The sequence below is a fragment of the Echeneis naucrates genome, chromosome 20 (genome assembly GCF_900963305.1).
Source record: "Echeneis naucrates chromosome 20, fEcheNa1.1, whole genome shotgun sequence".
Classification (NCBI taxonomy): Eukaryota; Metazoa; Chordata; class Actinopteri; order Carangiformes; family Echeneidae; genus Echeneis; species Echeneis naucrates.
The window spans coordinates 65,792-92,081 of record NC_042530.1 but is presented as its reverse complement, the minus strand read 5'-3'; the positions used below and the strand labels follow the sequence as shown (position 1 = coordinate 92,081).

Here is a 26,290-nt window from a genome sequence, read left to right as displayed (position 1 = left end):
TGGCACTGGAGCATCTTTGACCTTTCACCTGATCAATATTCAATAGTCTAAACTACATTTTATCACCTAGTTAACGAGGCAAACGAGCCAATCAATGATCAGATCAAAAACTTTATTTAGCTCATTAAACACTGACAGAAACAGGAAGTAATAATAATAGCATCACCTGTTATTGTGGAAACCTGAGGGAAAAAATGTCCTGGCAGCTTGTCTGGGGTTAAAATACCAATAAAATATAAATATAAATACAAATGTTTTCAGTTGAGATACAGGGGGCGTGGCATCTCACCTGAAATCCTCTAACTGGGGCGGAGCCAGTAGGATGTCATCTGTGGTGTTTTATGGGCCCCCTTATTTATAAAAAGATGAGACCTTAAAACTTTTTTTGACTGAGCAATTTGGAACTAATATTTTTAGATTTTCAATCTTTTTTTATTTTATTTGCAATGTTGACATTTAATTATATAATTTATAAATGTAAAATATTTTTTCTTCATACAATTTTCAGCATTTATAAAACATTGTAATGAAAATAAAGTTCTCCTGATATTTTTTATGCTACTCTTCTCTTTCATGAATTTGTGTTTTTACTGGACTGTCAGTTTACAAAAATGGGATCTGCATTCGAGTTTCTACTTACAGCCAATCAGACAGCAGCAGCCATTTGAAGCACATGTTGTTTACTCTCACATCTTTTAGGCTCTGCCTCCTTTCACATGGTCAGCCTGAGGTTATTGTTCAGTCTTAGTAGTTCACCCCTGTTTAGCTCCGCCTCTCAACGGAGGCAGATTCTCAGGTGGTCTCAGGCAAGGTGAGAGAATATGACATCAAAGACATACCTGAGATCACAGTTGTGACATCACAACATTAAATCTGAATGATGACTGAATCGAAAACAATGGGGGACCCCAATGTCTGTCATGAGCTGCAGGCATCAGTTGTGTGTGTTTGGACCCTGTCCTCATCGTGTGATTGGCTCCTGTCCTTGTCGTGTGATTGGCTCCTTTCCTCATCATGTGATTGGCTCCTGTCCTCACCATGTTTGAACATCAGGATGGAATTATAAATTTTGAGGGCGGGACCAAGTTTTATTGACATAATTCTTACGATGTCCTGTTGGGTGAGAAGGAGAAAGGCCCGTCCATCGATTTGCTAAAACGTAGTGGGAAGAAGCAATCAGATTGCAGTCATTTCAATGTCATCAAATCTACAACAGCTGATTGATCATCTCACCTCATCCCTGAATTGTTTGGCCTGTTCCTCACACCCAGGGATGGATTCCACAAAGTCTGACACCTGCAGAGAGGCAGACAGGTAAAAAAAAAAAAGACAGGACAGAGAGACATTTACAAGACCTTCCTGCCAACAGACACAGAGTTCAGATGGCAAACCTGACCAGTTTCTCTCTTTCTGTCCCATCATACTGACCTGTTGGACACTCCAGTGTTGGACAGCCTCAGAGTGGACTCCTGCAACCCCCGGCAGCAGTTTACGATGTTGCTCCCAGCAGAGCGACAGGTCACGACCGGGCTGCGCCGACATAGCAGACAGAAAGACAGACTGGTGGAGGGCGGCCTGCAGACTGGACTCTGCTGCTGCCAGAGAGACAGACAGGTCAGATGTACAGAGGACTCTGTGGACTCTGCAGTCTTGTGGGTTTTGGACCAGGTGAACAGTGAGACAGGCACCTGTCTCACTGTTCACCTGTTCAGGAAACAATGAGAATCTGCATAGGACAAAATCTATAGAGTACAATGGACAGAGCTGTTACTATGGTGAGTTGTTTCCATGGAAACAGTAGGTAGATGAGCTGGCTGTTTCCATGGAAATGCACTGAGGGGGGAGGTGTTTTAACCCTAGGTTCCCCAAGTTTGTGCTGTTGCCATGGTTACTTGCAGGTAACCTGCTGCTAGTGTGTTCACACAGACTTCATCAACCTGTTTCTATGGAAACCAGCATGTAACCAAGCATACCTGGTCCCAAAAGGGGAAGCTCCTCCTCTTCCTCTTTCACTCGGAGGAATTTGGTTGGCTGAGAGAGTCTGGGGGTGGGGCCAAAAGAGACAGGGAGGTGATTTTCTTTTATTACAGCCTTTATTTTGAAAGTCATGTCGCATAAGATGTCCTAATAAAATCCAGAGATGACTTTGGGTGTGTGTCCATATACGTGTGCGTGCACGTGTATGTGTGTTCATAACAATTGCTCAGTTGTGGGAAACGGTCTGAACTAAATTATGTCATCCAAACTTAAGTTCTGGTCCTGATTCAGGTCTTTTTCTCCAGTCTGGTAAGATCTGGTCTGGTTTGCAACACTACTGTCAGTTCAGTCACACGAGTGACATACAAAAATGTCTGTATGTGTGCATTATATAAAACACTTATGTAACACCTAGAGATAATTTATTCTCAATAAACACCCACTCACTTCCTGTACTTTCTTCTGAAAATCTGTCAGCTGAGAGATTGACATACTGTCTGCCTGTCTCACCTTTCTGTCTGTCTCCTTCTCTTCAGTGGAAGCACCACATTGTTGTCTGTCGGCTCTGTCTTCACCTGGATGCCTCTCCTGTTCAACAGATAGACAGGTGAGAGACAGACAGGTTAACAGACAGGTGAATATCCTGAGAAGAAGAACATTTACCTGTCTGACTGCAGCACAGCAACAGGTACAAGGGTGACAACTCTCTCTCCTCCCAGTCTATCAGGGAGCACCACCTCCTTACGCATATTAATGTCCGAGTACGGACAGCCAAAGGCACTGGGTGAGAGACAGTGACACACAGAGAGGGAGTGAGCTGTGACTCAGCAGGAACTTCACTCAGGAGAATCCAAAACAGCTTTCAGCATATCGTGCAGGTGTGTGGGACAGGTGTCTGTACCTGTGGTGTCCAGTGTACTTGGCTCCTTTGATGTGTCCAACTCCTCTGCAACCTGGAGTGGGACACACCCCCTGAGAGGGAGAGGACAGGGGGGAGGAGCCTGTGTCACACATGAAAAACAATGTTAAGATAATCAAGAAAAATTCAACAGTATATCTGTCTATCTCTCTGACCTGTCTGTCTATAGCGTGTCTGTCTCTGACCTGTCTGTCTGACTGTCTGTCTGACCTGGGGGAGGTTCCAGTGGGTGTCCTGTGCGTTGACACCAGCCGACAGGATGAAGATCACAGAGGTCACTGTCACACCAGACATCGAACTGCTGCGGCCAGCCGTCATAATGAACCTGTAGGTAGACACCTTTATGACATCACACACACACGTAGGCTGATAGACACATAGACATGTGGACAAGACAGGTAGACAGAACCTTGACCCTGTAGTCTTCGGTATCTGTTACTGTGGCGACGCGGATCAACATGGGGTTCCTCCTGTCGACGGCCTCCAGCTTGTGGTTGACCTGGAATCCGTGTGGAGCTCTCTGATTGAATGGAAGCAACAGTCAATCATTATACCCAGCCTTCTGATTGGACACGAGAGTTGTCCTCTTTTACTGCCCTACAGTAGCTCCTCATCTACCTCCTGGTTTCCTCACCAGTGTAAAGGCTGAACTGGGAGCAGCAATGGAACCAGTAGCCTGAAGATATTCTTCCCACAGGAAGTTTTCCGGGTTTGGAAAACCTGCAAAACAAGGTTCTCAAAGTTGAGTACTACAGCTGAGATACTGTGTGCAGTAACTGTGTAGTATAATAACTAGAACTACAATATATTACTGTAGTACAGTGAAATACAGTGTAGTACCCTGGGGGGCGGTCAGAGGTCGTCCCTGCTCTTCACACCAGCCGACAGGATGAATGTAGGGGCTGCTGCTGTCACACCTGATGAACACCACAGATCAACAAGACCGACACACACTGGAGCGCAGTTACCTGTCTGTCTGTTCACCTGTCGGACTCACCAGTAGTCATATGTGTCATCCCAGTTGTCGAAGTGAACCAGGAAACGATTGTCGATGACGTTGGAAACTGAGGCAACGCAGACGAGTCCAGGATTCTTTCTGTCGACAGCCTCCAACTTCATCCCCACATTGAACCCACAGTCCTGGCACACAGACAGGTGAGACACAGACAGATGAGAGACAGACAGGTGTATACTGACAGCAGTGTCCATGTGACAGACAGACAGGTGTATACTGACAGCAGTGTGACAGGTGAACAGGGTTGGGGGTGCGGCCTGAGACTCTGTGGATTGAAGGTAGAGCTGCCAGTCAAACTCTGTCTCACTGTAACCTGTGAAGAAAGACAGGTGGAGTGATGTCAACTGGGTGATGGGGTTACCTGGTAGTGGGCGGGTCTTGCACTCACCTTTAGGCGGGTCGAGCTTGAGCTTGTGGTCTCGACACCAGCCGGGTGGTCTGATGTCTGCAGAGTCAGCATTTACCCAGAAATCATAGCATTCAGAGTATCCATCAATATGGAGACGCAGCCGATATCCAATCACCTGGCAGAGAGACAGGTGAGTCACCTGACCGGCATTCCAGGTGTTTGTGTGTTTTTGTGTGCTTGTGCGCGCGTCATTACCTCAGCGACTGTCAGCACACAGAACATGGATGGGTGAAGGGGGTCCACACCCTCCAGCTTCATCCCAACTTTAAAACCATGTCTCCTACTGGGAAAGGATTGGGACTGAGAGAGAGACGGGTCAGACAGAGACAGGTCAGAGAAAGAGAGAGAGAGAGAGAGAGAGAGAGAGAGAGAGAGAGAGAGAGAGAGAGGTCAGAGAAAGAGAGACGGGTTGGACAGAGATAGCTCAGAGAGAGAGACTGTTACCTGTGTGAACAGTGTTGTTGGAGCAGCTTCAGCCTTTTGTTGGTTCAGGTATTGCTGCCAGGACCAGGACCTGCTCCCTGAACACACACACAGCGTGGTTACGAACCCTACAGTCATTCACAGTGACTCAGTTCAGGTCTGAATCCCTTTTGCCTGTATTTCTGTTCAGGTGATGTCATCACAATGACATTAAAATGACATCAGAGGTAAAGAAGAGAAAACAGCTCAGGAGGTCTGTGTCTGTGTGTGTGTGCGTGTCTGTGTGTTACCTTGTGTGCTGCTGACTTTGTTCTTCATCCTCCTTCTTGACGTTTTTCTGCTCAGACAGGAAATGAAAACAAACGTGAATAAGTGAAAGTAAACAAAGCTCTGATGGGAGCTGTTATTTTGTCCTGTAGTAACAGATGAATTTGAAGCTGTGTTTTGATCACGGCAACAACTACTAATACGGATCAATACAAACTCGATCACCGCTGATCAGTCCAAAAATAAACGACTACCTGAGTTATCAAACTAATAAAATAAACTCTTGAGCATTTTCATCAGGCAGGAAACGACACCACAACACAAAGACGAGCACACAGGAAGTCCACACGAGTCTACTTTCAAAGTTAAAGTCTTCCAGCAGCGGCTGTCTGAGCTGCAGGATTGAATTATATAGCTGTAAAAGGATCGGGGTCAAAGCAGTACAGAGAAGGAAGTCCCATCAGAGTCACAAAGAGTGCTGGAGTCAATCCCAGCTAATGCTCCGGGTGAGGGCGGTGTTCCCCCGGGACAGGCTGCCAGTCTATTACAGTACGGAATCCATGTAGAGACAACAAAACGATACACACAAAATGTACAGCCATTCACACTCACATTCAGAAAACCGGACTACCTGGAGGGAACCATGCAGGCAAATGGAGAACATTCAAACTCCACACAGGGAATCGAACTCAGAACCTAACTTGAACCACAATTTCAATGTTTCAGTGACCTCCACTAACTATAATTAACCTTCATCCATAAACTGTGAATGTCTGCTGAACCTCCTCAGACTAAACCTGTACACGCTCCCAGTGAGTGGCTCGTGGTCAGGCTCTTATTGTGAAGCAGTGAGCGGAAGTGCGCTGACGTTAGCTGTGTTAATTGACGCAGGATAAATCAGGAAATAAACAGCTCAGACCCGCCGGTGCTCCTCGGTTCTCTCCACCGGGCTCTGGGCTCCTGCGAGCGGCCGCAGCTGCTGCGCACAGCCGCTGAGGGGACCCGGGGGTCCCGATAGAGGGAACCGGGAGTATCCGGCTCTGGTCCGGTGGCTTTAGACAGAAACTTACCGAGTCTGGTGTCCCACCTCAGACCGCTGACAGCTCCACCACGGAAATACGGAGAGGTCACTGCGCATGCGTCTCCAAAAGACGGAGGGGTGGGGTGTAAATTTAAGCGATAAATAAACATGTGAAAGCATAAACCGCTGTGGTAAATAAAGTTTCTTTACAGCAAGTACGATGCCTTCCATTAAAATCGTGAGACTCTGCTGAACTTCCACCTTTTCTAAACCAAAGAGATAAATTAATTTAGAAAACAAAAGAAAACAAAAATAAAGATTTGACCTCAGCTCCATCTTCTGTTTCACACCAACACTTCACCAGCAGGAGGCGCATAAACTACCAGTGTCCCTGTCAGTGATCTTCGTCATCATCACCATCACCACCATCATCCTCCTCCTCGTCATCATCACCATCACCACCATCATCCTCCTCCTCCTCCTCCTCATCACCATCACCACCACCATCATCCTCCTCCTCCTTCTCATCACCACCATCATCATCCTCCTCCTCCTCCTCCTCCTCATCACCATCACCACCACCATCATCCTCCTCCTCCTCATCACCATCACCACCACCATCATCCTCCTCCTCCTCATCACCATCACCACCATCATCCTCCTCCTCCTTCTCATCACCACCATCATCATCCTCCTCCTCCTCCTCCTCCTCATCACCATCACCACCACCATCATCCTCCTCCTCCTCATCACCATCACCACCATCATCCTCCTCCTTCTCATCACCACCATCATGCTCCTCCTCCTCCTCCTCATCACCATCACCACCATCATGCTCCTCCTCCTCCTCCTCCTCATCATCACCATCATTATCATCTCAGTCTTTGTGCTAAGCTAGGCCAATAACATCAGTGCTCTTTGCATTGATTTGTCTTGATTCCCAGTGTGTGCTGATGTCTAGCTGCTGCTCTAAAGTGGAGACAATCCCCCCAGTCTGTCCCGACTCCTCCCCCTCCCTCCTCTCTAAATCTCCACTCAGAGAGGCTCAGGATCAGAAGACACGCTGAAGACGGGTGAGTCTGTTTCTTGTCTTTATGTCTTGATTGATCACTGATCGACTGATCAAACACCGATTGATAACATATTGATGAGTTGTTAATGGTACTGATACTCCCAATGGGGAAGAGGAAGGGTGGGGAGTTATGTCTTATCAGAAACAAATTCATTACCTGCTGTGTTTAATGGATGTGGACCTGATTTCAACAGATTAAATCTGAGCCACAGAGAAGCTTCCTTTCAAAGCTGAATTTGAACCACATCACAACCTGAAATTCTGGCCTATGGGTCAAGCTAGTCTGAACCACTGGACTGGACCTGTCAACTGTAAGGACTGGCTAACAAGCTGACACCGTAGCTTCTGAAACCCAAATCTGGTTTGGATGAACACCAAGGAACAGCTCAAGAACAAATGTGGACCAGATTAACCAGTTCCAGTAACAGATCAAGACTGGTGATAGTATAAGTAATAGCAATAATAACAGTAGCATTAGAAGCAGCATTTGCAGTGTTAACGGTAGTATTATTAAGTATTAGCAGTAGGGTTAGGGTTAGGGTTAGGGTTAGATGTCGTCACAAAACTGTATCTGAACTGAATTTAGAGCTGATCGTGAAGAAGTCTGTGTGTTTTTCAGATGATTTAACGTCAAGGAATAACCAGGTCAGATTACCGTCTGAGGATCTGAGTGAAAACATTTATCCCTGACAACAGCATCCATTTCCTCCTAATGGACACATGGCAGCAGCTAGCATTAGCCTGTGCACTCTGTCTTCCCCTGAGAACCAAAAGCATTAGGCCCACACACAAACACACAGATCTATACAATGGAAGAGGCAAAGTCCTCACACCATCAATGTTTTATGTGAGTCTGCACAAAAGTTAGATGGACTTTGACCAACAGATTCACTTCAATCTGACACCTGAGATGGTTTAAACAACTTCCTTTTTTAATGAGGTTGTAGATGTAGCTGTGAGGTGAGGTCACAGACAGTGATTGCATTGTGGTTGTGTCTGTGAACAAATGCCATCTCCATAACACATCTTTGATTGGCTTTCAGGATTCATGTATCTGTCTATAGAGGATGTTCTCGTCTCCACCGACCAACACTCCACCCAGCCCCTCTCCCACCCCTCCAACTCCCAGCACAGTGACCTCTGACCCTCGCCATTTTGCCATGGAAACCTACTGGAGGGAAGTACAAAGCATCGAGGAGGAGAGGGAGGGAGATGATGAGGATGAGGAAGACGACGAGAGGAAGAGTATGGATGGTAAGTCAAACCAGTAGTAGAGCGAGCGGTCCCCTCTCTGTTTCTACCTATTTTTGTTCACCTGCAGAGGTGGAACTGGAGGAGGAGTGGCTGAAAGAGTCAGGGCTATCCTCTCTGGTAATGGCCTCAGAGGAGAAGGAGGTGCCACCACCAGCTGAGGTACTACTATCCACATTAACACAGCAACAAGTTGCCACAGTGAAGAGGAGGCTGGACAACTACAACGAGACACTGAAGAAAAGAAACAGACAGCCAATCAGAGACGTCCGTGATGTCTTCACTCAGGTGTGACTCACCTATACACAAACACACACAAAAATATACACAACATCCATCCATGAGCTAAACCGCTTCTCTGTCATGGTTGTGGGGGGGGGGAAGGTGGAGCCAATCCCAGCTGACACTGGGTGGGGACAGGGTCTTACCTGAAGAGGTCACCTGTCCAACACACACAGAGACACAACCATCATGCTCACATTTTAGTCAATAGATGTGACAGTTAGCAGTTCACCTGCAGGTCTGTGGCCTGAGGGAGGGACCTGGAGAACCTGGAGAACCTGGAGAACCTGGGGGACCAGAGAATCACAGGCAGACACAAACACAACAGGAGGTAAATGAGCAGCAGGTTTAGACACTGTCTCACAGCTAATGGTGGGACATCTCCTTTGTCATCGCCTGAAACTCCCAGGTTTCATTTAAACTCTGACCTCTTAGTTGTAGAACAGTGGATTCATGACTGTCCTCCTATTTCAGCCTAACATTGACTCAACTGACAGATGCTCCTCCCCTTCCTCCAACCACCCTGAGGCTCTTCCCAGCCGATACCACATCACAACCAAAACCATCCGCCGCAGCTCTCACAGAGGTCACTTGTCTGTCTGCTCAACTTTTTTGAAGGGTCTTGGGTTTCGGGAGGTTCCACTCCTTTTTGTCCATTCTTCTGTTTCAGTTCGACCAACTCTCAACAGATTTCTGCTGGAGGATCTTGAACATCCATCATCCCCCACAGACTTTCTTCCCCCCTCCCCTCCTCACACCCAAATGCCATGTGTAAACCAGTCGAGGAGAGCTGATTGGATTCTGCGGGACACTCCATATTCAGAGAGCGTGACCGAGCACAGATGGGGAAGGGCTTGTTGGGACTGTCTTCGTTTCCATGATCACAGCAGTGATAAACCGGTGAGTCTTATTTTTGTACTTCCTGTGAGTGAGAATCATGCTTTGGTAATGTAAACCACAATGTTGCTATTTGGTTGACCTTTAAGTTTTCAGCCTGTATTTTTTTCCATGTAGTTAAACAGCTGAATCAGCTTCTGGTTCAGCAGGATATAACCGTATCATTGTGAAAGTGAAGGAAACTTAAAATCTAAAGTTGTGTTTCTCTCTGGAGCTTCATCCTGAGGGGACATCATCAGAGTGAACACACAGAACCAGCTGATGTGGTTCAGGTTCAGGTCTGGCTGGACTAATTTTAAAGAAATTTTATATCTTTCACTGCCTCCCTGTGTGTGTAGTTCGTACCTGTCTCTCCCTCTCATGGACTCACCTGGACAGATGACCTGTCATCACATGACCTCACCCAGCTTGGCTTCATCTCTCACATCGAGCTCTCCACCTTCCTGCTCACTCTGGGTGTCCAAACCAAACGTACTCGTCCCCAGCGGTGCAGGACACGTGGTGTGCTTCATTTTGACTTAAAGCATATCGATTTTGTCATTTCCACAAGAATTTGTTTTTTTTTTTTTAAAACCTTTTATAACCATATATTTTGCGATCTACCCCCAGATGGCGGTGTGTTCGGGGTCCCTCTATGTTCGCTGCTGGAGAACGACAGGAGAAGCTTTCCTGGAGTCAAAGTTCCTGTTGTCTTCCAGAAGGTGAAGAATCTTTCTGTGTGTCCTTCTGTAGGCCAGTGCTCTATCAGCAGACAACTAGCTTTCTGCTGAGCTAACACGTTAACAGTTGAACATTCCTGGTGGTTAGCAGTTAGCATGAAGATAAATGTGTCCCACTTTAACTTAAATCACATGATCCGCCGCTGTTGTCTGACAAGTTCTACTGTTCTGCAGAGGAACTTGACCTCATCATTGGGGAAAACAGCCTCAGGATTTACCTGGAGGGGACCATGACCGTGCAGCTCTTCCTGTGGAATTGTCCCTCACAGTCAACAAATGAAACATTAATGCATGTGTCTGTGTGCAGTTGTTGTGTATTTTAGAGCAGACCGGCCTGCAGACTGAAGGGATACTTCGAGTCTCAGGATCAGCTGCTCGACTGAAGGTAACACTGTTCATTTAATGTGAGTGGATGACAGTGGATCTTTCCGTCCATCTGAACATCACCATCTGTTACACCTTTCCGTCTGCAGTATCTGCGTAGAGAGTTAGACAGGTGTGGAGACTTGGACTGGTCAGCAGTGAGACAGGTGGACGTTGCAGGTTTACTGAAGCTTTTCATCAGGGAGCTGCCGACACCTCTGCTGACACACACACACCTACCAACCTTCCACTCTTTGTTGGGTATATAAACACACAAACACACACAGCCTTAGGCCCCGCCCCTTCATACTGAAGCAGTGCTGAACCTGTGATGTTTGTCTCTGCAGGTGTTTCCTCTGTGGTCCATCAGGTTCAGGCTCTGCAGCTGCTGATGCTGTTGCTCCCTGAAGTCAACAGAGACACACTCAGAGTAACAACATACACACACACTAACACAATGTACAGACATTCAGACTAACATTACAGACGACCTCAAAGTAACAACACACATAAAATCAGAGAAGCAAAACACACACACTCAGTGAGTCGGGCCTCATCATCAGTCGAACCTACAAGTAAACTGAGAAACCTGTATCTGTTTCCATGGTTACAGGCCCTGCTCGTTTTCCTACGTAAGGTGGTCTCTTGTCAGGACCAGAACCGGATGTCCCTGTGGAACGTCTCCATGGTGATGGCACCCAACCTGTTCTCCTGCCGTCACCGTGGTCACAAGCAGTCTGTCGCCAAGCAACAGGAGGAGATCAAGGAGGCAGTGGGTGGAGCTCAACTGGTCCAACTGATGATCACACACCAGGACCTGCTGTGGATTGTGAGTCTGCAACACACCTGCATGGGCCTGGTCACTCTAGTAATTTCCATGGTAGCCAAATGGTACTTCACGTCCTGTTTTCTGTGCCAGGTACCAAGCTTCCTGTTGTCTCAGGTAAGGCAGATGAACCAGGCTTCTAATCAGAAACAGTCTGGTCTTTCCAGGACGAAGAAACTACTGCTGAGGAGGAGGAGCGACAGAAACCAGGTGAGACCCACATCAGAACAACGCCAGACCAGAACCGGGACTGTTCTATTGTGTCTGTGATATCACACCTGTCTTTGTGTGTAGATCACAGATCTGTGTGAAGGTGTGATCAGGGTTTGTGCCCCTCTACACACCAAGGTTTCAATGGCGATACAGCTTGACAGACATACAAGAGCCAAAGACATCACTGCCCGCTTTGAGTTTGAGAACAGGTAAAGCGCATGCACAAATGCACACAGGCTGACATACATACATCACACTCTTGTCTCACTCTCTCTGCCTCTCTGTCTCTACCTCAGTCCTGTGCAGTGTCTGTATGAAGTGGGAGGAAACATCTGTGAGTTGGATGATGACATCATCACATTGTTCACAGGTATGGCAACACATGACTAAACTTGCCTGTCTGTCTGTCTGTCTGAGTTTCAGGTGAGCGGCGTCTCCATCCAGACTGTGTCCTATTGGATGTTTACAGAGTGAATCCTCACTGTGACTGGCTGATCAAACCCTGACAGACAGTGCCAATACCCATCTTGCTCTCTGACCTCTCCTGTCTCACCGCCCCAACACAAACCTGGTCACAACTCACAATGTGCCTTACCAACTGCCTCACCTCTCAACAAACTATCCCACAGATTCCTCCTGTCTGTTATAACATCTGTCTTGCATCACTTCCTGTGATGCGACAACATCCCTGTGGGTCGGTCACATCACAGCTGATGAAGACCATCATTTCTTATTCAACAGGCTGAATGGACATTAAATATAATTTTTTTGCACTGTATTTTCTATAGATTGATTATTGATGGTGAAGCAGAGGATCAACCAGTGTTTGTGTTTTTAATAAACGTGTTTGTTGATGTAAAAACAAGCTGACATTAAAAACAAACATCTCCTGATGCTGTTCTGTCTCCCCCTGCTGGTCAGCACGGACACTGACGCTCACAGCATTCTGATCAGAGTGCTGAGGGTTCAGGACAGGTTTGAATCCTGGTCCTGCTCTTGGTCCTGTCAGAGGGCCAGAGCCTGTGAGTTCATTTGTCCACTCCAGGCTCCTGTGGTTTAGTGATAATGGTTAACATATGTTTTAAACACAGCAGTCTGCTCACTGAACTGAACAGGCCACTTCCTGTCCAATCTGGTTCATATGAGGCTGCAGAGTGGTGGCCATATCGAACTCTCACCTGATGAACTTATCAGTTTATGTTAAAGGGACCAGCAAGATTAATCCTGTCATCTGGACTAACATATTGACTGCTCCTTTAACAATTGTTCATCCATACAGAAAACTAAAAATAAATCAGTGAAAATATTAATACAGCGATGTCGACCAGAAGTCGATGATGTGGTCCAGATGTTAGGAGCAGCTGATGTTATCCAGATGTTGCTCTTCTGCAGCCATGGCAGCAGCCTGCAGTGTCTCTGTGTCACTCTGCAGTGGGTTCAGCTGCTTTCTCTCACTGTGCATGTTGTTTTCATGACGCTTCAGATCTGACGCCTGAGAGGACAGAGATATCACATGAAGATTTTTAAACACTCACACATAGCAGTCATACTGTAGCAGTACTACACTGGTAGTATGAGGTACCTTGGCAAAGGCCTTAGTGCAGGACGGACAGACGAATGGTTTCTCTCCTCTGTGTCTCCTTTCATGATCCTTCAGGTGAGACTTGTGTTTAAATGCCTGCAGACAGACAGATACAGGTGAGCAGACGGACAGATGGGTTTGAACCTGTGAAGGTTCAAAGATCAACAAGTCAGATGAGCTCACTTTGTCACACATCTGGCAAGCAAAGGGCCTTTCGTTACTGTGAACTCTTTCATGTTTCTTCAGGTCTGGAGCTCGGATAAATGATTTCCCACAGACATCACACCTGTATGGTTTGAAGCCTGTGTGGATTTTCAGGTGTTCTGTAATGACAGGTGAAGGCAGAGCCAAACACTAAACCTCAGTTAGAAAACAACAGAAACAGCCAAAAGGCAGAGCATCACAATGCAGTCGCCATGTAATCAGACCTCAGGTGTTTCTGTACCTTTCAGGTGGGCGTGTGTGGTGAAAGCTTTGGTGCAGATCTCACAGGCAAACGGACGTTCTGCTGAGTGAAGCTTTTCATGTTTCCTGAAAGCAGACAGATATTGACTAGATGTTGTAATCAGGTAAATCTACCAGGTGTGTTAGGGTTACCAGGCGTAGTATGCTTACCTAAGCCTGCTCTCGTCCAAGAAGGTCTTGCCACACACCTGGCAGGCAAGTTGTTCTCGATGTCCGTACAGCAGGTACTCAAACTTCATGTCTGTCGTGGCTGTGGACCAACCGGGTGGCTGCTCGTCCTTCACCTCACCCATACTGTCGGCAAACGTCAGCGTCTGGGTGGCATGATGCTCTGCCCCAAGTTCTTTGGGCTCTGCCTCCATCTCTGTCACCACGTCCTGATCATAGCAGGTCACCTAGAGAACACACAGGTACTGTTTAGGTGATTCTTTGTCAAAACCAGATCACTGTTAGGAAAATGAGGCAGATCAGGACCTGGCTAAGGCGTCACACAGCCATATTTACACCAGGGAACAGCTGACGGGTCTGAACAGGTGTTAGTGAGAGTGGGTGGGTGTGTGTGTGTGTGTGTGTGTACCTTGTGCACGTCTTCATTGGTCAGTTCCTTTAGGATGGCTTCCTGCACACGCAGAGCTGCACTGGGAGACTTGTCTAGCTCCTGATTGCCTGTAGCCTCCACAAGGTCATCTGTGGTAGATGTGTCATTGTGTTCCCCAAGCACCTGCACACAATCACCATCGTCATGACAGCAATAAGGTGACAAAAGTCTATAGTCATGATTGGCTGGTGAACCATACCTCAGACTCAGCAGCCAGCTGAGCTTCAGGTGGCAACGCCATCTTCACAATGTCATAAGGAAACTTCTCTTTGTCCTCTGACGATACGTCCCGTTTCTGAGGACATATGAATACATCATCACATCTCTGCTTGGTGTTACCTTTGTGTGTCACCTGTGTGTGTCTGTGTGTGTGTGTGTGTGTCACCTGTGTGTGTCACCTGTGAGCAGAGCTTGTCCAGGAAGCGGATGCCCAGGATCTGTCCAGATGACATCATAAGGTTGACATCTCTCTTCTTGACAGAGATCTTTGCGGTGTACATATAGTTCAACACTTCCTCAAAGATATCAGACCGGATGAAGTCGATTTCAATCACAGATGAGTTGTCCACCTGACACACACACAGTTTTATGGGTACATGGGACATTTTCAAATGATTTGGGGCATTCTTAAGATGTAGTAGTGAAAGTATACCTCATGTTTTTTAAACAGTTTTTTGAAGTAGTTGGAGCAGGCAGCAAGAACGCAGCGGTGAGCACGGAACTTGACGTCTTCAACCACCACAGCGATGTCACAGTGTTCACCCTCTAGTCGCTGCTCGTTCAACAGCTTCAGGAAAATGCTCTTGTGTTCGTCATCCACATACTTGACTGTCTCTGCCATCTGCACTCAGAAAACACAACAAGCGGCCAGTTAAAGGTTCAGATCACCCAAAACACCAAAGATTCTCCCTGTGTATTGAACCTGCACACAGTCCAATCTGCTGTGGCAACATTTGGTGACTTCTGTCACCCAAACATAAACAGCTACATCTGTGGGCTACAATTTTAGATTATTAATGAGCAGAAACTGACAACCAGATGGAGCAAACAGCTGTCTGAGTAGACTCAATACTGACTGATTAAGGAAATCACAGTGAACACACATCAGGGTTCATAGACACAGGCTTCACTTCTGTCCTCGGCAAAAAAAATAAAAAAAATAAAAAAATAAAAACAAAAATATTTCATTCAGTCAAACTGACCCTCCTCAAGTCCTCTCTGTGTGATAGTATTAAGTTACTTTTTTAAACTGAAATTTCAATTATTAAAACTGTTCTCTATGAAGGTGTTTCTGGATCTTTATCGTGGAGGAACATCGGAGGTGATGACATCATCGGGATGTCACTCAGGACCAGATAAACAGGTTCGGGTCCGGTTCGGTCAGAAAGTCTGGGTGGTCTCCCTCGCTGTAATAAAAGCCAACCTGCCCCCCCCGGATGTTTGCAGCAGTTCATGCACCTACACTACCGCGGACACGCGCACCGGGGCGTGTGCTCGCTTCACGGTGCCTTCAGCTGGACGGGGATTCAGATTAGCTGTTAGCTGTTAGCTGACAGTTTATTCGGATTTATATGGAGACCTCCAGACTCTGGGTCCACCCGGCCCCGCACCGAGCTGGTCTCTCCATTTAAACCGGACTGAAGCGGGTTAAGCTAACGTGCTAACCCCGAGGCGGACCTTAATTTAACGGTGAACTGGTCAGAGTGCCGGACGCAGCTATCGTGCTAACTTATAACGGTTACCACCTAACGTCCCGGCGGACACACAGGCTCGGTGGGCCCGGCTGTTCGCCGACACGTTTCCTGGGGAGTCGGTATGAACGGGTTCTGGTGTTTGTGGAGAGACTCGGTGTTTGCTTTAATGGCGGACGATCCGGCCTGAGGCTCCGCTACTTCACAAAATGGCGTGCTTCCAGTGTTCCTCCGTACCGGACTATCTCCGCCGACCGACCGGCCCGTCACCGGACGACCGGGAGCGGGCCGCGTGCTCCCCGGGACCGACACACAGGCACGCGGGCAGTGGCGGCGCCGCGGCCCGGCGACACGAACGAGACGGAGCCCGAGCGGCTCGAGAACGCGCAGACATCCCCGCGGAAATGGAGCCAAAGCGCGGTACGAGGAGAGCGCGGGGCCGCCGGAGCGGGCTCTTACTCTGACAGGGACCGAGGGCAACGTCCTCCTGCGGGGGTGTCAGCACACCGGCAGCCGGGACACACTTTGTCCGGTTGTTGTTGTTGTTGATGATGAGGACGAGCGGAGGCCGCGCTTTGCGCCAGCACGCACACACTGCGGGAGCACGAGGCAGCGCGCCAAACATCCTACGAGCGCGACTGAGCGAAACCTTTCACGCATGCGCCATCAGGCGGAGTACGGGCCTTCGCAGTGTGCAGAGTCTCACCTGAACCCCTCTGGTCCCGGTCCCGGTCCTCAGGCTTTCAGACCTGAACTGTCACAGAGAAGACCATAACAACGGGGGTCAGACTAAATTGACTCCACCTGGTTCAACCTCTCAGATCTGATCCTCGAAGGCAAATTTATTTAAATTAACAAATGTGATAATTTAGAGTATTTTTTTTAAACATGAGAATTAAAAATGTTATATTCAACATTTTAGATTTCAGTTTTAGACCTTTAAGGCCTTTTAGGTCACAATTTGAATTTAGTGTGAGACTTTAAGACCTTCAGATTTAAAATTAAATTGGAAACTCTGGAGTGTTATCTGGTTGTAATTTACCTGCAGTTTGATCGCTGACCAGCTCATTAATAATCAATTTAATAAAAACTGACTCTCAGGGGCTCTGGTGGTGGAGTGGGTTGAGCGAGGGTCTTTCAATCTCATTCACTCACAAAAAATCTTTTAAACTTTCAGCTCGTTTTAAAAACTGGTTGAACCCATGAAATGTCTGTAGAGATTAATCTGTTGGCTCACCTGGGGGATCAGTCAGAGCAGACTGAGGCTTCACTGCCAGGGATCAATAACTACACAACTATAAGGAACCTGAAGAAGATTAATCACAACTCAACAAGACGTAAAAACTTTATTAGCACTTTCTTACAATGAGGAAAACACAAGTTCGAAATGTTCACATCCAACTGATAATTCATTCATTTAAATTTAGAAATAGAAGGGAATCTGAATCAGCCAATCAGGGGAAATATAATTAACTCCAAGTTCCAAAAGATGAAAAATCTGATTTAGATTCTACTTTTTAGGTTTTCTATACATCTAATTAATCTTTCTAAACTTCTCCACACAGAACACAGATGTGATGTAGCAACAACATCAGAATTTTGCTACCCACAACCCTCATCAGGCAGAAGAACAGAATGGGCCAATGTGTCCTGATGGATAATCACTAACATCCAAATTGGACTGAAAACAGCTGTGATAAATGTGATATAACGGATCATATAAAAGATACATATATACCAGATTCTATTGGTATTGATTAGATATCAGATTAGCCCCTAGATTAGCTGGCGTCTCTGTCCATGATTGGCGGAGGGACACAGCGGTTAATCAGAGCAGCTCATATTGCCGGAGGTGCATCCGCTGGATGATGTCACGACAGTCATTGAAGACACGGCGGATGTTCTCTGTGTCGACGGCGCAGGTAAAGTGAGGATAACAATAATGTTTCCCATCACCACTTGCTGTGCTGATCCTCTGACAGTGTGACATCACACAGACAACATATCAGTATGAAACTAAGTGTCACAACAGGAAGCAACAGAAGAATGGTAATGAACAGGAGGAGGATCATTTGTTGTATTGTGATTTGAGTTGTGACAGTGTCCTTACCAGGAACTCGTCTCTGATAAAGAACTTTGCTCGGGTCACCCTGGGGTCTTCATCAGCATCTGGAACAGCTGGAAACACTCAGAGGTCAGAGTGCGTCAGGTGGTTTTATATGAAGTTTTAGTGAAACACTGCATCAGTTACTGAAATAAAACCATGACATGACGAAGTGACTCAGACGTCATGTAACATCATGCGATCACCATGTGTAAAGTGTATATTGTTGTTGTTTTTTTTTTATGTGTATTAGTTTGTGTACCATCAGCTGGAACTTGGTAGTTGTTGTATTCGGGAAAATAATCCTCTAGTTTAGATTTTCCTGCCAGAATTTTATCAGCCAGAACATCCTGTTTGTTCAGGAACAAGATCACTGAGATGGTCTTCAGAAACCTGCAGCCAGTCAGAGCAGATAGCATGACCATCAACCAATCAGAGAGCAGAGATGATGACCATTTGAACGTGTGCTGAACCTGTTGGTCCAGATGGATCTGAACAGGTCTAGAGATTCTCGGAGCCGGTTGGTGGAGTTGTCCTCCCTGATGACCATGTTGTAACTGCTGCTGGCTGCTACGAAGATAATGGCTGTCACATCTGCACAGAGACAGAGAAAAGTTTGGGATCAGAGAACAGAACAGAATAGAGAACTGAACTTGCCTCGGGTCACTTCCTCACCATTGAAGCACTGGATCCACTTTCTGCGTTCATCCCTCTGCCCTCCAACGTCAAACATGCTGACAAAAAGAGAGCAGTCACATACCGACCCAAACACTGACACACCAGAACTGACTGGATGCTGGAATGTATCCTGGGAGCTGAAGTTGACTTCAAGTCTTTCTGACACAGATGGTGTTGTCTAGTTATACTGAAACTACACAACTTGTTACTACAGGTTCAGTGTGCAAGATCTTAGCCTGCCGCTCACTGACCTGAGTGTTTCAAAGGCACTGAGACCTACAGCTGGCAGGTCTAACTTCACCTGACAACACACATTTTTTATTTTGACCCAACTTTCAAAAGAAGCAGTCAGGAAGAGGAAACAGATAATTGGGGCAGAGCTGGAGTACTCACTGGAAGTTGACCTTGTCCACTTGAAACCTGGTTTCAAAAATCCCTGAAGTCAGAACTCTGCAGCGCAACAAATCCTGCAGTAGAAGAGAAAAATGTCTTCACCGTTAGCCTGGAGCAGGTGAGCCCTCATGTATGCTGCAAATGTCAGCTTGTTACCTGGTCAGTCGGTGTGTAGTCCATCTTCCTGACAGAGCCCAACCGGTCCAGGAAACTGCAACAGACACAGGTCTGATACAGGTGTACATGGAGCATCATGCGAAACCATCCTTTTCAGCCAGTGTATGTGTCAGTGTGTCTATGTTCCTACTATTGAGCACAGTCGATCAACTGATATTCATTGGAACGTTCGAAACAAGCCTTCACACCATCGTCTTCCCACAGCTTCTGAGCATGCTCGAAGAACTCCTGACAGACAGAGAGGGAGAGAAAGTATGAGGTTCTTATTGGGTCCCCGAAAGGCTCCACCTTCTGAACCTGGAGCCAATCTTGGCTTGCCCCACATGGTTGTCCACCCTTGACAGGTGGCCTGTCCACTGCAAAGGGACACATAGAGACAAATAAGCAGTCAGACTCACACTCTGGCCCATGGGGAGTTTAGAGGCATCAATGAAGATGCTTGAACTGTGGGAGTAAGCAAGAAAACCCACAGGAAGAACTTCCCAACTCCACAAAGAGAGGCTTCAGGCCGGAAACGAACCAATCTGTACATGAATATTTGAAGTCCAGCTCAGACCTGGACTGATAAAGTCTGATCGATTGATTGATAGGCAGTCACACAGGTTCTGCTAGGTGAATACTGAGTGTAGCCTAATTGGATGAGAGTGACTAATGTCTTTTGTTGACCAATCAGCCAAGAGGGCGAAAAAACAAAACTGTGAACTGGAGAAGACACAGGAAGACATTTGTTTTGTCTCTGTTGTCCTCAGAGCCTGAAGATGTTTGGATAATGAGGCCTCAGGTGACAAACACTTTCAGATATGTGTGCGTGTGTCTCCTGTGGTTTCAGTCCCTCGTTAACTCATTACATCATGTCATTAACATCATTAAAACAAACAGGCAGATCTCCTGGTATAGTTTTAAAAGTCCAGCTCAACTGTTTTATCCTGGTAACTAAAGTCACATGACCAGGCCACACCCCTGAGGGTGACTGACAGGTGACACAGGATGGGAAGTTCCTGCTGCACTTACTTGGTGGTTAATTGTAGTTTGGATCAATCAGCTGTTTCTGACCTCACAACACTTAGATCAATCAATAAAGAAAAGACTCTGTGGCGTGTGTGTTACCTCTGTATATTCAAAGTCAGACAGTGGAGCGATGCTCTTGATGTAGTCGACTCTGAACTGGTTGCCAGGGTTACCAATAGGAATGGGTGGAGTCAACATGCTCATAGCCGACACAATGGTCTGAAATGAAAACAAACTTTCTGATTGGATATTGAGGTTGTGCCCCTCTATCACATGACTCTGTCTGACCTACCACAATAGCATCCTTCACATTCTTCCTGATATCCTGAGTCTTCTGCTGCTTCTCTCTGGAAAACAAACAACCTCACTCAGTTGTCGTTATCAGGAAACAAAAAATGGAGAAAAAAAAATTTAACCAGAAACAAACAACAATGAGAGGCAAACAACCAGAAATAATGACAAAAAAAAACCCATGACACCTGTCTCCCTTCTCTCACCTGAGTGTAACTGATTCTAATCAAACTCACTCAGCGTTGAAGCCGTCAACGTGAAGAATCCTCATCTGCTTCACGATGGTGCTTTTACCAGATTCTCCTGCACCTGCAGACAGACAGGCAGTTAGACAAGTAGACAGGTCGAAAGGCAGTTTGAGAGACAGACAGGTGCCTCACCCAGCAGTAACAGTCTGTGTGTAGCTTTATAAGCCTGTCTCTCTTTCTGCAGCTGCCTCTCGATCTTCTTGTTAGCTTCTCGCTTTGCTTTTTCATCCAGTCGTTCTTCCTCCGTCTTCCCTCCCAGACAACCCATCTCCACTGAACACACACAAACCAGTGAGGAACCAGCTGACACCAGTAAACCGGTCTAGACCCAGTAAACCTCACATTCAGCAGCTGACCTGGAGCTGGTTTTACGTCTCAGCAGGTCTGGATCGGCCCTTCACTCTGCCTCTCAGGGTTCCATCCAAGTCCAGCAAGGAAAACCAATCAGCATCTCTGGTCTGGCAGTGATCCAGACCTGATCAGTCAAAGTGTAGATCAGGTCCAGATTCAGAGCAGGTAGTCAGCTTTTTCTTCTTTTCATAAAATGAAAATCTATCTCTCTCTCTCTCTCTCTCTCTCTCTCTCTCTCTCTCTCTCTCTCTCTCTCTCTCTCTCTCTCTCTCTCTCTCTCTCTCTCTCTCTCTCTCTCTCTCTCTCTCTCTCTCTCTCTCTCTCTCTCTCTCTCTCTCTCTCCTCTCTCTCTCTCTCTCTCTCTCTCTCTCTCTCTCTCTCTCTCTCTCTCTCTCCTCTCTCTCTCTCTCTCTCTCTCTCTCTCTCTCTCTCTCTCTCTCATTAGTAGTTTCAAAGTTTTCTTTGGGGGATTTCAGTTTTTCTCTAGTGTCACTTTGCTACCTGACAACCAACTGTAGATCCACAAACAAACTTTATTGTCAGTATCTCCTGGTTTTGGTCTGGATTGTGCTGGACCAGAGCTGACTCTGGAGCAGGAGGTAGTGGTCTTGGTGGTCTAACCCCTTTTTCTGGTCACACAGATGACAAGTCTGTCACAGAGAAATCTCTGTTAGTTTCCACTTCGTGGTCTTGTCACAGTAAACTAATCATCACCATGGTAACTGGCTGGTGCAGTTGATAAATAATAGACTGACTGTTTTCTGCTGTGTGACTTTATTTGATCAGTCAAATATTTAAACACAATTTATAACATCAAAACACAAATATCTGAATCTGAAAACAGATCATCAATCTAATCTGTTGTCTCCTGATTGGACAAGTTCCTCCCTCCTTCAGTGGCTAGATGGATTCCCTTCTCCCTTCTCCAAACACTTCAACCTAAAGCAAAAAAGACCAGGAGGCCTGTAGACTTAAATTGAGGTCACATTCAAATGCAGATTATGGTCCAGACCTCAACAGAATTTTGTGTCACTGACCTCTGCATGTGTTCGTCACTGAAGGAGTTCAGTCTCTGGATCTCAGACTGGAAAAAAATCTGGAAGACAAATAGGGACAAAACCAGTTATGACACTGGAACCTGGCCCCATCACACTAAAAAGACTCAAGATATTCTGATTTTCCTCCAGATTCTATTGTCTAAGTACTACGACTTTGACTCAACATAGAGGCTCTGCTCAGTTTTCTGACTATTGAGAGCAAAACTCAGGCTTTACAACAGAGAGCTTTTTGTGTCACCAACATATGACAGTCGTATCACAGTGTTGTCACTCTACCAAGAGCTGTGTGTTAATGGCATTCAGGTTTGTGGTGTTCTCCTCCAGTTTGTTCAGCTGATCAGTGACGCTGTTTTCAAACTCCTGCAGCAGCAACAATCTACAAACACAAGGAAATATCGGAGGGTCCACTTCCAGTTATTATCTGACAGATGGATATGGGGGGTGTACCTGTGTTAATAGACAGGTTTATAAGGGGTTGTACCTGTGTTGATGGACAGTTTTGAGCAGCGCTGTGACATGTTGCTGACACTTGTTCAGAGACAGAAGCACTTCTCTCTCCACCTTCTGCCAGCAGCTCTGGAAAATTAGACTTTATCAAATAATGCCAATAATCAGAATGAATAATCAATAACTAGAATGAGCTCACTCACAGTGAAATGCTCCTCCAGTTGTGTTTTGAAAGTTTTGAAGGCTTCTGTGATTCCTGAGGTCAAGTCTGTTTCTGGCTCTGCCTCTGACTTATTGACAGGTTCCTCAGTCATTACACATGGCCCCGCCCCTTTGCAGAGTAGCCCCTCCTTTCCCTCAGATGCATCCAGTCCTTCAGTGAGCAGGACAATCAGTTCAGACATGAACTTTTAGTCAAAAGTCAACTAAAAATAAAAGGAATCAATGATAAATTACCTGTCACTGATGAATTTGACTCCTCTCTTTCAGGCTGAAGTTCCACCTTCCTCCTGTGGGCTGATACACCCTCAGTCAGTCCTGACAGGTAACCTTCATACAGAAAGAGAACAATTAGTTTATTAGATCAGCATCATCTGCAAAATCAACTTCCCCAAGAAGAACCTCTGACAGAAAGGAGGAAGTGAATGACCTGAATCTGCAGCTCTCTTCCTGTCACAGCTGATGACTTCCTGAAAGAGAACACTGGTGAGAAACAGGAAATGGCTGACAACGTCCAGAAGAATACAGACGACAGAGGTACCTGGTGTGAAGAACTGCTTCCTCCAAACTCCTCTGTGTGTTCCTGGGAAATCTGTAGCTCTGCCCCCACAAGAACACCTGAGAGAAGAAAACAATCAGACAGCATGCATGACAGAGTTCTGGATCCCGATCCAGATCAGATCCAGCGTCCAGAGCTAATGCAGACTGGTTACAGACCTGAGTCGTAGATGGGGGTCGAGTGTCTCAGGTGATCAAACAGAAGTTCAGCCTGGCTTCTTCTTGGAGTCTGAAACGGTGAAAATTAGTTGTTAAAGTTGTTGTTACCTGTTCATGGCAAAAGTGTTTGTACCTTTGTTACAGCGGCGTCGTCTTCACTGCTCGGAGATGACAGAGGCAAAACTAAAGCAAACACACAGTTATTTTTTTCTAACACTGGTTGTGGGTGCTGTGCTGGGTTGTGATTGGTCATAAACATGGAGGGTCACTCACCCTTCAGCTGACTCTTCAGCTGAACTTTCTTCCTGCTGTAGGACTGACTGTCCTGTCTATCAGCAGGGGGAGAAACCCGGACTGCTCCAGCAGAGTCTGGAACACTGGGGGAGCTCTTTGCTCTCTGGAAGACACAGGCAGGTGAACAGGCAGACAGGTGAGCTGACAGACAGGGAAGCAGACAGACAGGTACCATGAAAACTCTCTCTGCAGCCTCCTCCAGCAGTCTCTCATATTCACAGTTGAATCGCAGCTCCACTGTGTGACCTCTAATGCCCTGGTGCATCACAGGATTCTTCAGGTGGATACTAAGGATCATTTGTGCCCCAGTGCATCCTGGGAACACACACAGTGGTCATCATTGTCTGATCCAGGTGAGTCACACCTAACTAGCTGATGATAAAGGTGAAGAAGGGAACTGACCATCATGTTCAACCTGGAGACTGAACTGATCCACATCCTCCCTGAGCAGGTGGAGGGAACCCCACAGGAAGCCCTGTAATACACACACAGACACAGTGGGGAAAAAAAGAGACACAAAGAGAACCACACATGCACTTCTTCAGATGCTGTCGAGTGTGGTCCAGTGTAATGCACCATGGTACCTGCAGGTCGTCGATGAAGAAGCTCACACATCCTGATCCAACATTGAAATCGATCCAGAACTCATCCAGTTTGTCATCTTTTGGTCGAAACACCTGGAAGAAAGACAGAACGTGAACGTGTGATGACTTTTTTTATTTAAATGAGTGAAGTTTTTTTTTTTTTTTTACCTCAGTGGAGTCCAGGAATGCTTTGAGGCAGGGGATGGTGTATACCCTGACAAACAAAGCACAGGTGTCAGTCATCAGCTCTGTTTATCAGAGCTGATAAAATAATGTAATTAAGATAAAATGACCTCCTCTGGTTGCCGTGGTAACAATTGACAAAGTTCAGGAAACGTCTGCAGTCCTGGAGAATAAGACAGGTAAGACAGACAGGTGTTCAAACAGACAGGTGTTCAGACAGACATGAGACACTCACCACCTCAAAGTCTGCATCTCTGATGTCACAGAAGGCGTCACTGATATCACAGCTGGAGAACCACTGATTGGCTCTCTGTTGTCGATCCCTTCTGGGTGTCAAGCGGCACAGAGCCTCACAAAGGCTGACCTGGAGCTCATAGTCTAACAACAACAACAACAACAACAACAACAGTCAGAACTACAAATATGGACACCTGGTTCTAGTCCTGCCCTCCAAATGTCCGACTGACATCTGAGGAATTGTCTTCAGACAATCATCTGATTGAACCTTCGGCTTGTTGAGGTGACAGCACTCACCTCCAACTATTAGGACTGCTCCTGCGACCTGTGACCTGTCAGACAGACAGACATTTTCACACAGTGTGGAAAAAGATAAGACAAGATACAAGAATTTAACAATCGGGCTTCTCATTCGAACAGTCTGGGTTTTGGATTTACAGAATCTGGTTCTGGCTCCAGTCTTTCTGGATCAGTCTCCGCTGCTCTCGTCTCAGGGACTCCAGAATACTGTTAAAGGTTCTGATGGCCTGGGAGCAGAGGACTGACCGTCAGAAACCAGGATAGACCATTAAGAAACAGTGGATGAATTGGGTGTCTTGTTGCCATGGTTACCTCCAGTCTCAGCGGAAAGTGGATTTCTACTTCGAGACAAAACTGAGCCAAGTGAAGAAGAAGCACAGACAGCTGGTTGACTTAAAGACAGACAGGTGAGTTTAGAAACCAACACAGTGAAACTAAATCAATTGTGATTTGAAATTATTGTAACAAAATGTAGAACAAACCTGGTAGAGATGTCTGACCCAGCAGCTGAAAGAAAGGTAGACAGACAGATTAAAACAGTGGAAGACAAAGCGACAGGCAAAGAGAGAGAACGAAAGACAGGCAAAGGGTGAAACAAAGACAGGTAGAGAAAAAGGGTTAGGGTTAGGGCAAAAGAAAGACAGCGAGAGAGACGAAGACAGACTGGACCTCTGGTCCTGGCCCAGAACAGTGATAAAGACTCATCATGTTGGGCAGTAATGCTGATCAGGACTCACTACAAAGTAACATTACTGTAATCTAATTACTTTTTAGTAACTTAGCATGTTACAATTTTCAAACAGAAATTAGATCAGAAGTTGGAGTCCAAGTACGATACTGCCAACAGCAGGTTATTTATATGGACTGCAGACTGTAAGAAGATTTTTTTAATGCCAAGGTCTCAGGGAGATTATGTCATTCACAGGCGTGAATTAAAGTCAACATTGGTGCCACAGCTAAAAAACATGGAGGGAGAAGACTTATTCACTTTCAACTGTTGGAGGGTGAGTC

At 46.4% G+C, this 26,290-nt stretch overlaps 4 protein-coding genes across 12 annotated transcripts; 1 reads left to right on the top strand and 3 right to left on the bottom strand.

Annotated features, from left to right (window-relative positions):
• Positions 1–98: 98 nt before the first annotated feature.
• Positions 99–6,131, bottom strand: l3mbtl4 (L3MBTL histone methyl-lysine binding protein 4). The gene is made up of 18 exons (XM_029529685.1): positions 6,081–6,131; positions 5,034–5,080; positions 4,765–4,841; positions 4,516–4,620; positions 4,300–4,435; positions 4,133–4,224; positions 3,894–4,036; positions 3,737–3,813; positions 3,531–3,616; positions 3,306–3,416; positions 3,107–3,221; positions 2,879–2,978; positions 2,641–2,757; positions 2,488–2,565; positions 1,974–2,041; positions 1,429–1,595; positions 1,234–1,296; positions 99–1,152 (listed from the first exon to the last, which is right to left on the bottom strand). The coding sequence occupies exons 2-18, from the start codon at positions 5,059–5,061 to the stop codon at positions 919–921; spliced, it is 1,797 nt and encodes a 598-aa protein (XP_029385545.1). The 5' UTR covers positions 5,062–5,080; positions 6,081–6,131; the 3' UTR covers positions 99–918.
• Positions 6,132–6,876: 745 nt separating this feature from the next.
• arhgap28 (Rho GTPase activating protein 28) lies at positions 6,877–12,642 on the top strand. 2 transcript variants are annotated; one of them, XM_029528711.1, is made up of 16 exons: positions 6,877–7,104; positions 8,147–8,357; positions 8,425–8,642; positions 8,875–8,967; positions 9,111–9,222; positions 9,307–9,536; positions 9,872–10,034; positions 10,143–10,234; positions 10,560–10,637; positions 10,726–10,876; positions 10,963–11,045; positions 11,229–11,444; positions 11,535–11,651; positions 11,736–11,863; positions 11,951–11,988; positions 12,078–12,642. In XM_029528711.1, exons 2-16 carry the CDS (start codon positions 8,171–8,173, stop codon positions 12,158–12,160), a joined length of 1,989 nt encoding a protein of 662 aa, XP_029384571.1. In that variant the 5' UTR covers positions 6,877–7,104; positions 8,147–8,170; the 3' UTR covers positions 12,161–12,642. The 2 variants fall into 2 exon arrangements, with proteins under 2 accessions (XP_029384571.1, XP_029384572.1); XM_029528712.1 differs by lacking the exon at positions 8,875–8,967.
• zbtb14 (zinc finger and BTB domain containing 14) lies at positions 12,456–16,608 on the bottom strand. 4 transcript variants are annotated; one of them, XM_029528715.1, is made up of 10 exons: positions 16,045–16,608; positions 14,952–15,140; positions 14,698–14,868; positions 14,499–14,594; positions 14,279–14,422; positions 13,852–14,096; positions 13,682–13,767; positions 13,420–13,559; positions 13,237–13,332; positions 12,458–13,146 (listed from the first exon to the last, which is right to left on the bottom strand). In XM_029528715.1, the coding sequence occupies exons 2-10, from the start codon at positions 15,138–15,140 to the stop codon at positions 13,006–13,008; spliced, it is 1,308 nt and encodes a 435-aa protein (XP_029384575.1). In that variant the 5' UTR covers positions 16,045–16,608; the 3' UTR covers positions 12,458–13,005. The 4 variants fall into 4 exon arrangements, with proteins under 4 accessions (XP_029384577.1, XP_029384575.1, XP_029384576.1 ...); XM_029528716.1 differs by having other exon boundaries at positions 16,228–16,608; XM_029528714.1 differs by having other exon boundaries at positions 16,450–16,599.
• A 715-nt stretch (positions 16,609–17,323) lies between these two features.
• On the bottom strand, positions 17,324–25,632 carry LOC115060690 (guanine nucleotide-binding protein G(olf) subunit alpha-like). Of its 5 annotated transcripts, XR_003842274.1 has the most exons (20): positions 25,592–25,632; positions 25,418–25,506; positions 25,277–25,311; positions 24,978–25,120; positions 24,728–24,905; positions 24,560–24,652; positions 24,378–24,450; positions 24,148–24,290; positions 23,955–24,078; positions 23,815–23,864; positions 23,682–23,751; positions 23,506–23,582; positions 23,395–23,434; positions 23,202–23,294; positions 22,949–23,118; positions 22,780–22,874; positions 22,575–22,674; positions 22,278–22,336; positions 21,742–22,179; positions 21,280–21,364 (listed from the first exon to the last, which is right to left on the bottom strand). XR_003842274.1 is itself a non-coding variant. In XM_029528713.1 (14 exons), exons 3-14 carry the CDS (start codon positions 21,155–21,157, stop codon positions 17,819–17,821), a joined length of 1,137 nt encoding a protein of 378 aa, XP_029384573.1. In that variant the 5' UTR covers positions 21,158–21,162; positions 21,246–21,364; positions 21,742–22,122; the 3' UTR covers positions 17,324–17,818. The 5 variants fall into 5 exon arrangements, 1 of the variants encoding a protein (XP_029384573.1); XR_003842272.1 differs by having other exon boundaries at positions 23,955–24,290; XR_003842273.1 differs by having other exon boundaries at positions 21,742–21,890; positions 23,955–24,290.
• Positions 25,633–26,290: the final 658 nt, after the last annotated feature.

Coding starts and splice junctions, on each gene's coding strand:
- arhgap28 (XM_029528711.1), top strand. CDS start 8,171: ATGTTCTCGTCTCCACCGACCAACACTCCACCCAGCCCCTCTCCCACC. Junction 10,235..10,559: donor TTCCTGTTGTCTTCCAGAAG/GTGAAGAATCTT, acceptor GTCTGTGTGCAG/TTGTTGTGTATTTTAGAGCA. Junction 10,638..10,725: donor GATCAGCTGCTCGACTGAAG/GTAACACTGTTC, acceptor TTCCGTCTGCAG/TATCTGCGTAGAGAGTTAGA.
- LOC115060690 (XM_029528713.1), bottom strand. CDS start 21,157: ATGGGTTGTCTGGGAGGGAAGACGGAGGAAGAACGACTGGATGAAAAA. Junction 19,377..19,472: donor TTGATCGACTGTGCTCAATA/GTAGGAACATAG, acceptor TGTCTGTTGCAG/TTTCCTGGACCGGTTGGGCT. Junction 17,966..18,100: donor TTATCAGAGACGAGTTCCTG/GTAAGGACACTG, acceptor TCACACTGTCAG/AGGATCAGCACAGCAAGTGG.
- l3mbtl4 (XM_029529685.1), bottom strand. CDS start 5,061: ATGAAGAACAAAGTCAGCAGCACACAAG. Junction 4,225..4,299: donor CAAGCTCGACCCGCCTAAAG/GTGAGTGCAAGA, acceptor CTTTCTTCACAG/GTTACAGTGAGACAGAGTTT. Junction 1,297..1,428: donor AACACTGGAGTGTCCAACAG/GTCAGTATGATG, acceptor GCCTCTCTGCAG/GTGTCAGACTTTGTGGAATC.
- zbtb14 (XM_029528717.1), bottom strand. CDS start 15,140: ATGGCAGAGACAGTCAAGTATGTGGATGACGAACACAAGAGCATTTTC. Junction 13,333..13,419: donor CTTGCCAGATGTGTGACAAA/GTGAGCTCATCT, acceptor GTCTGTCTGCAG/GCATTTAAACACAAGTCTCA. Junction 13,147..13,236: donor GCACTAAGGCCTTTGCCAAG/GTACCTCATACT, acceptor CTGTCCTCTCAG/GCGTCAGATCTGAAGCGTCA.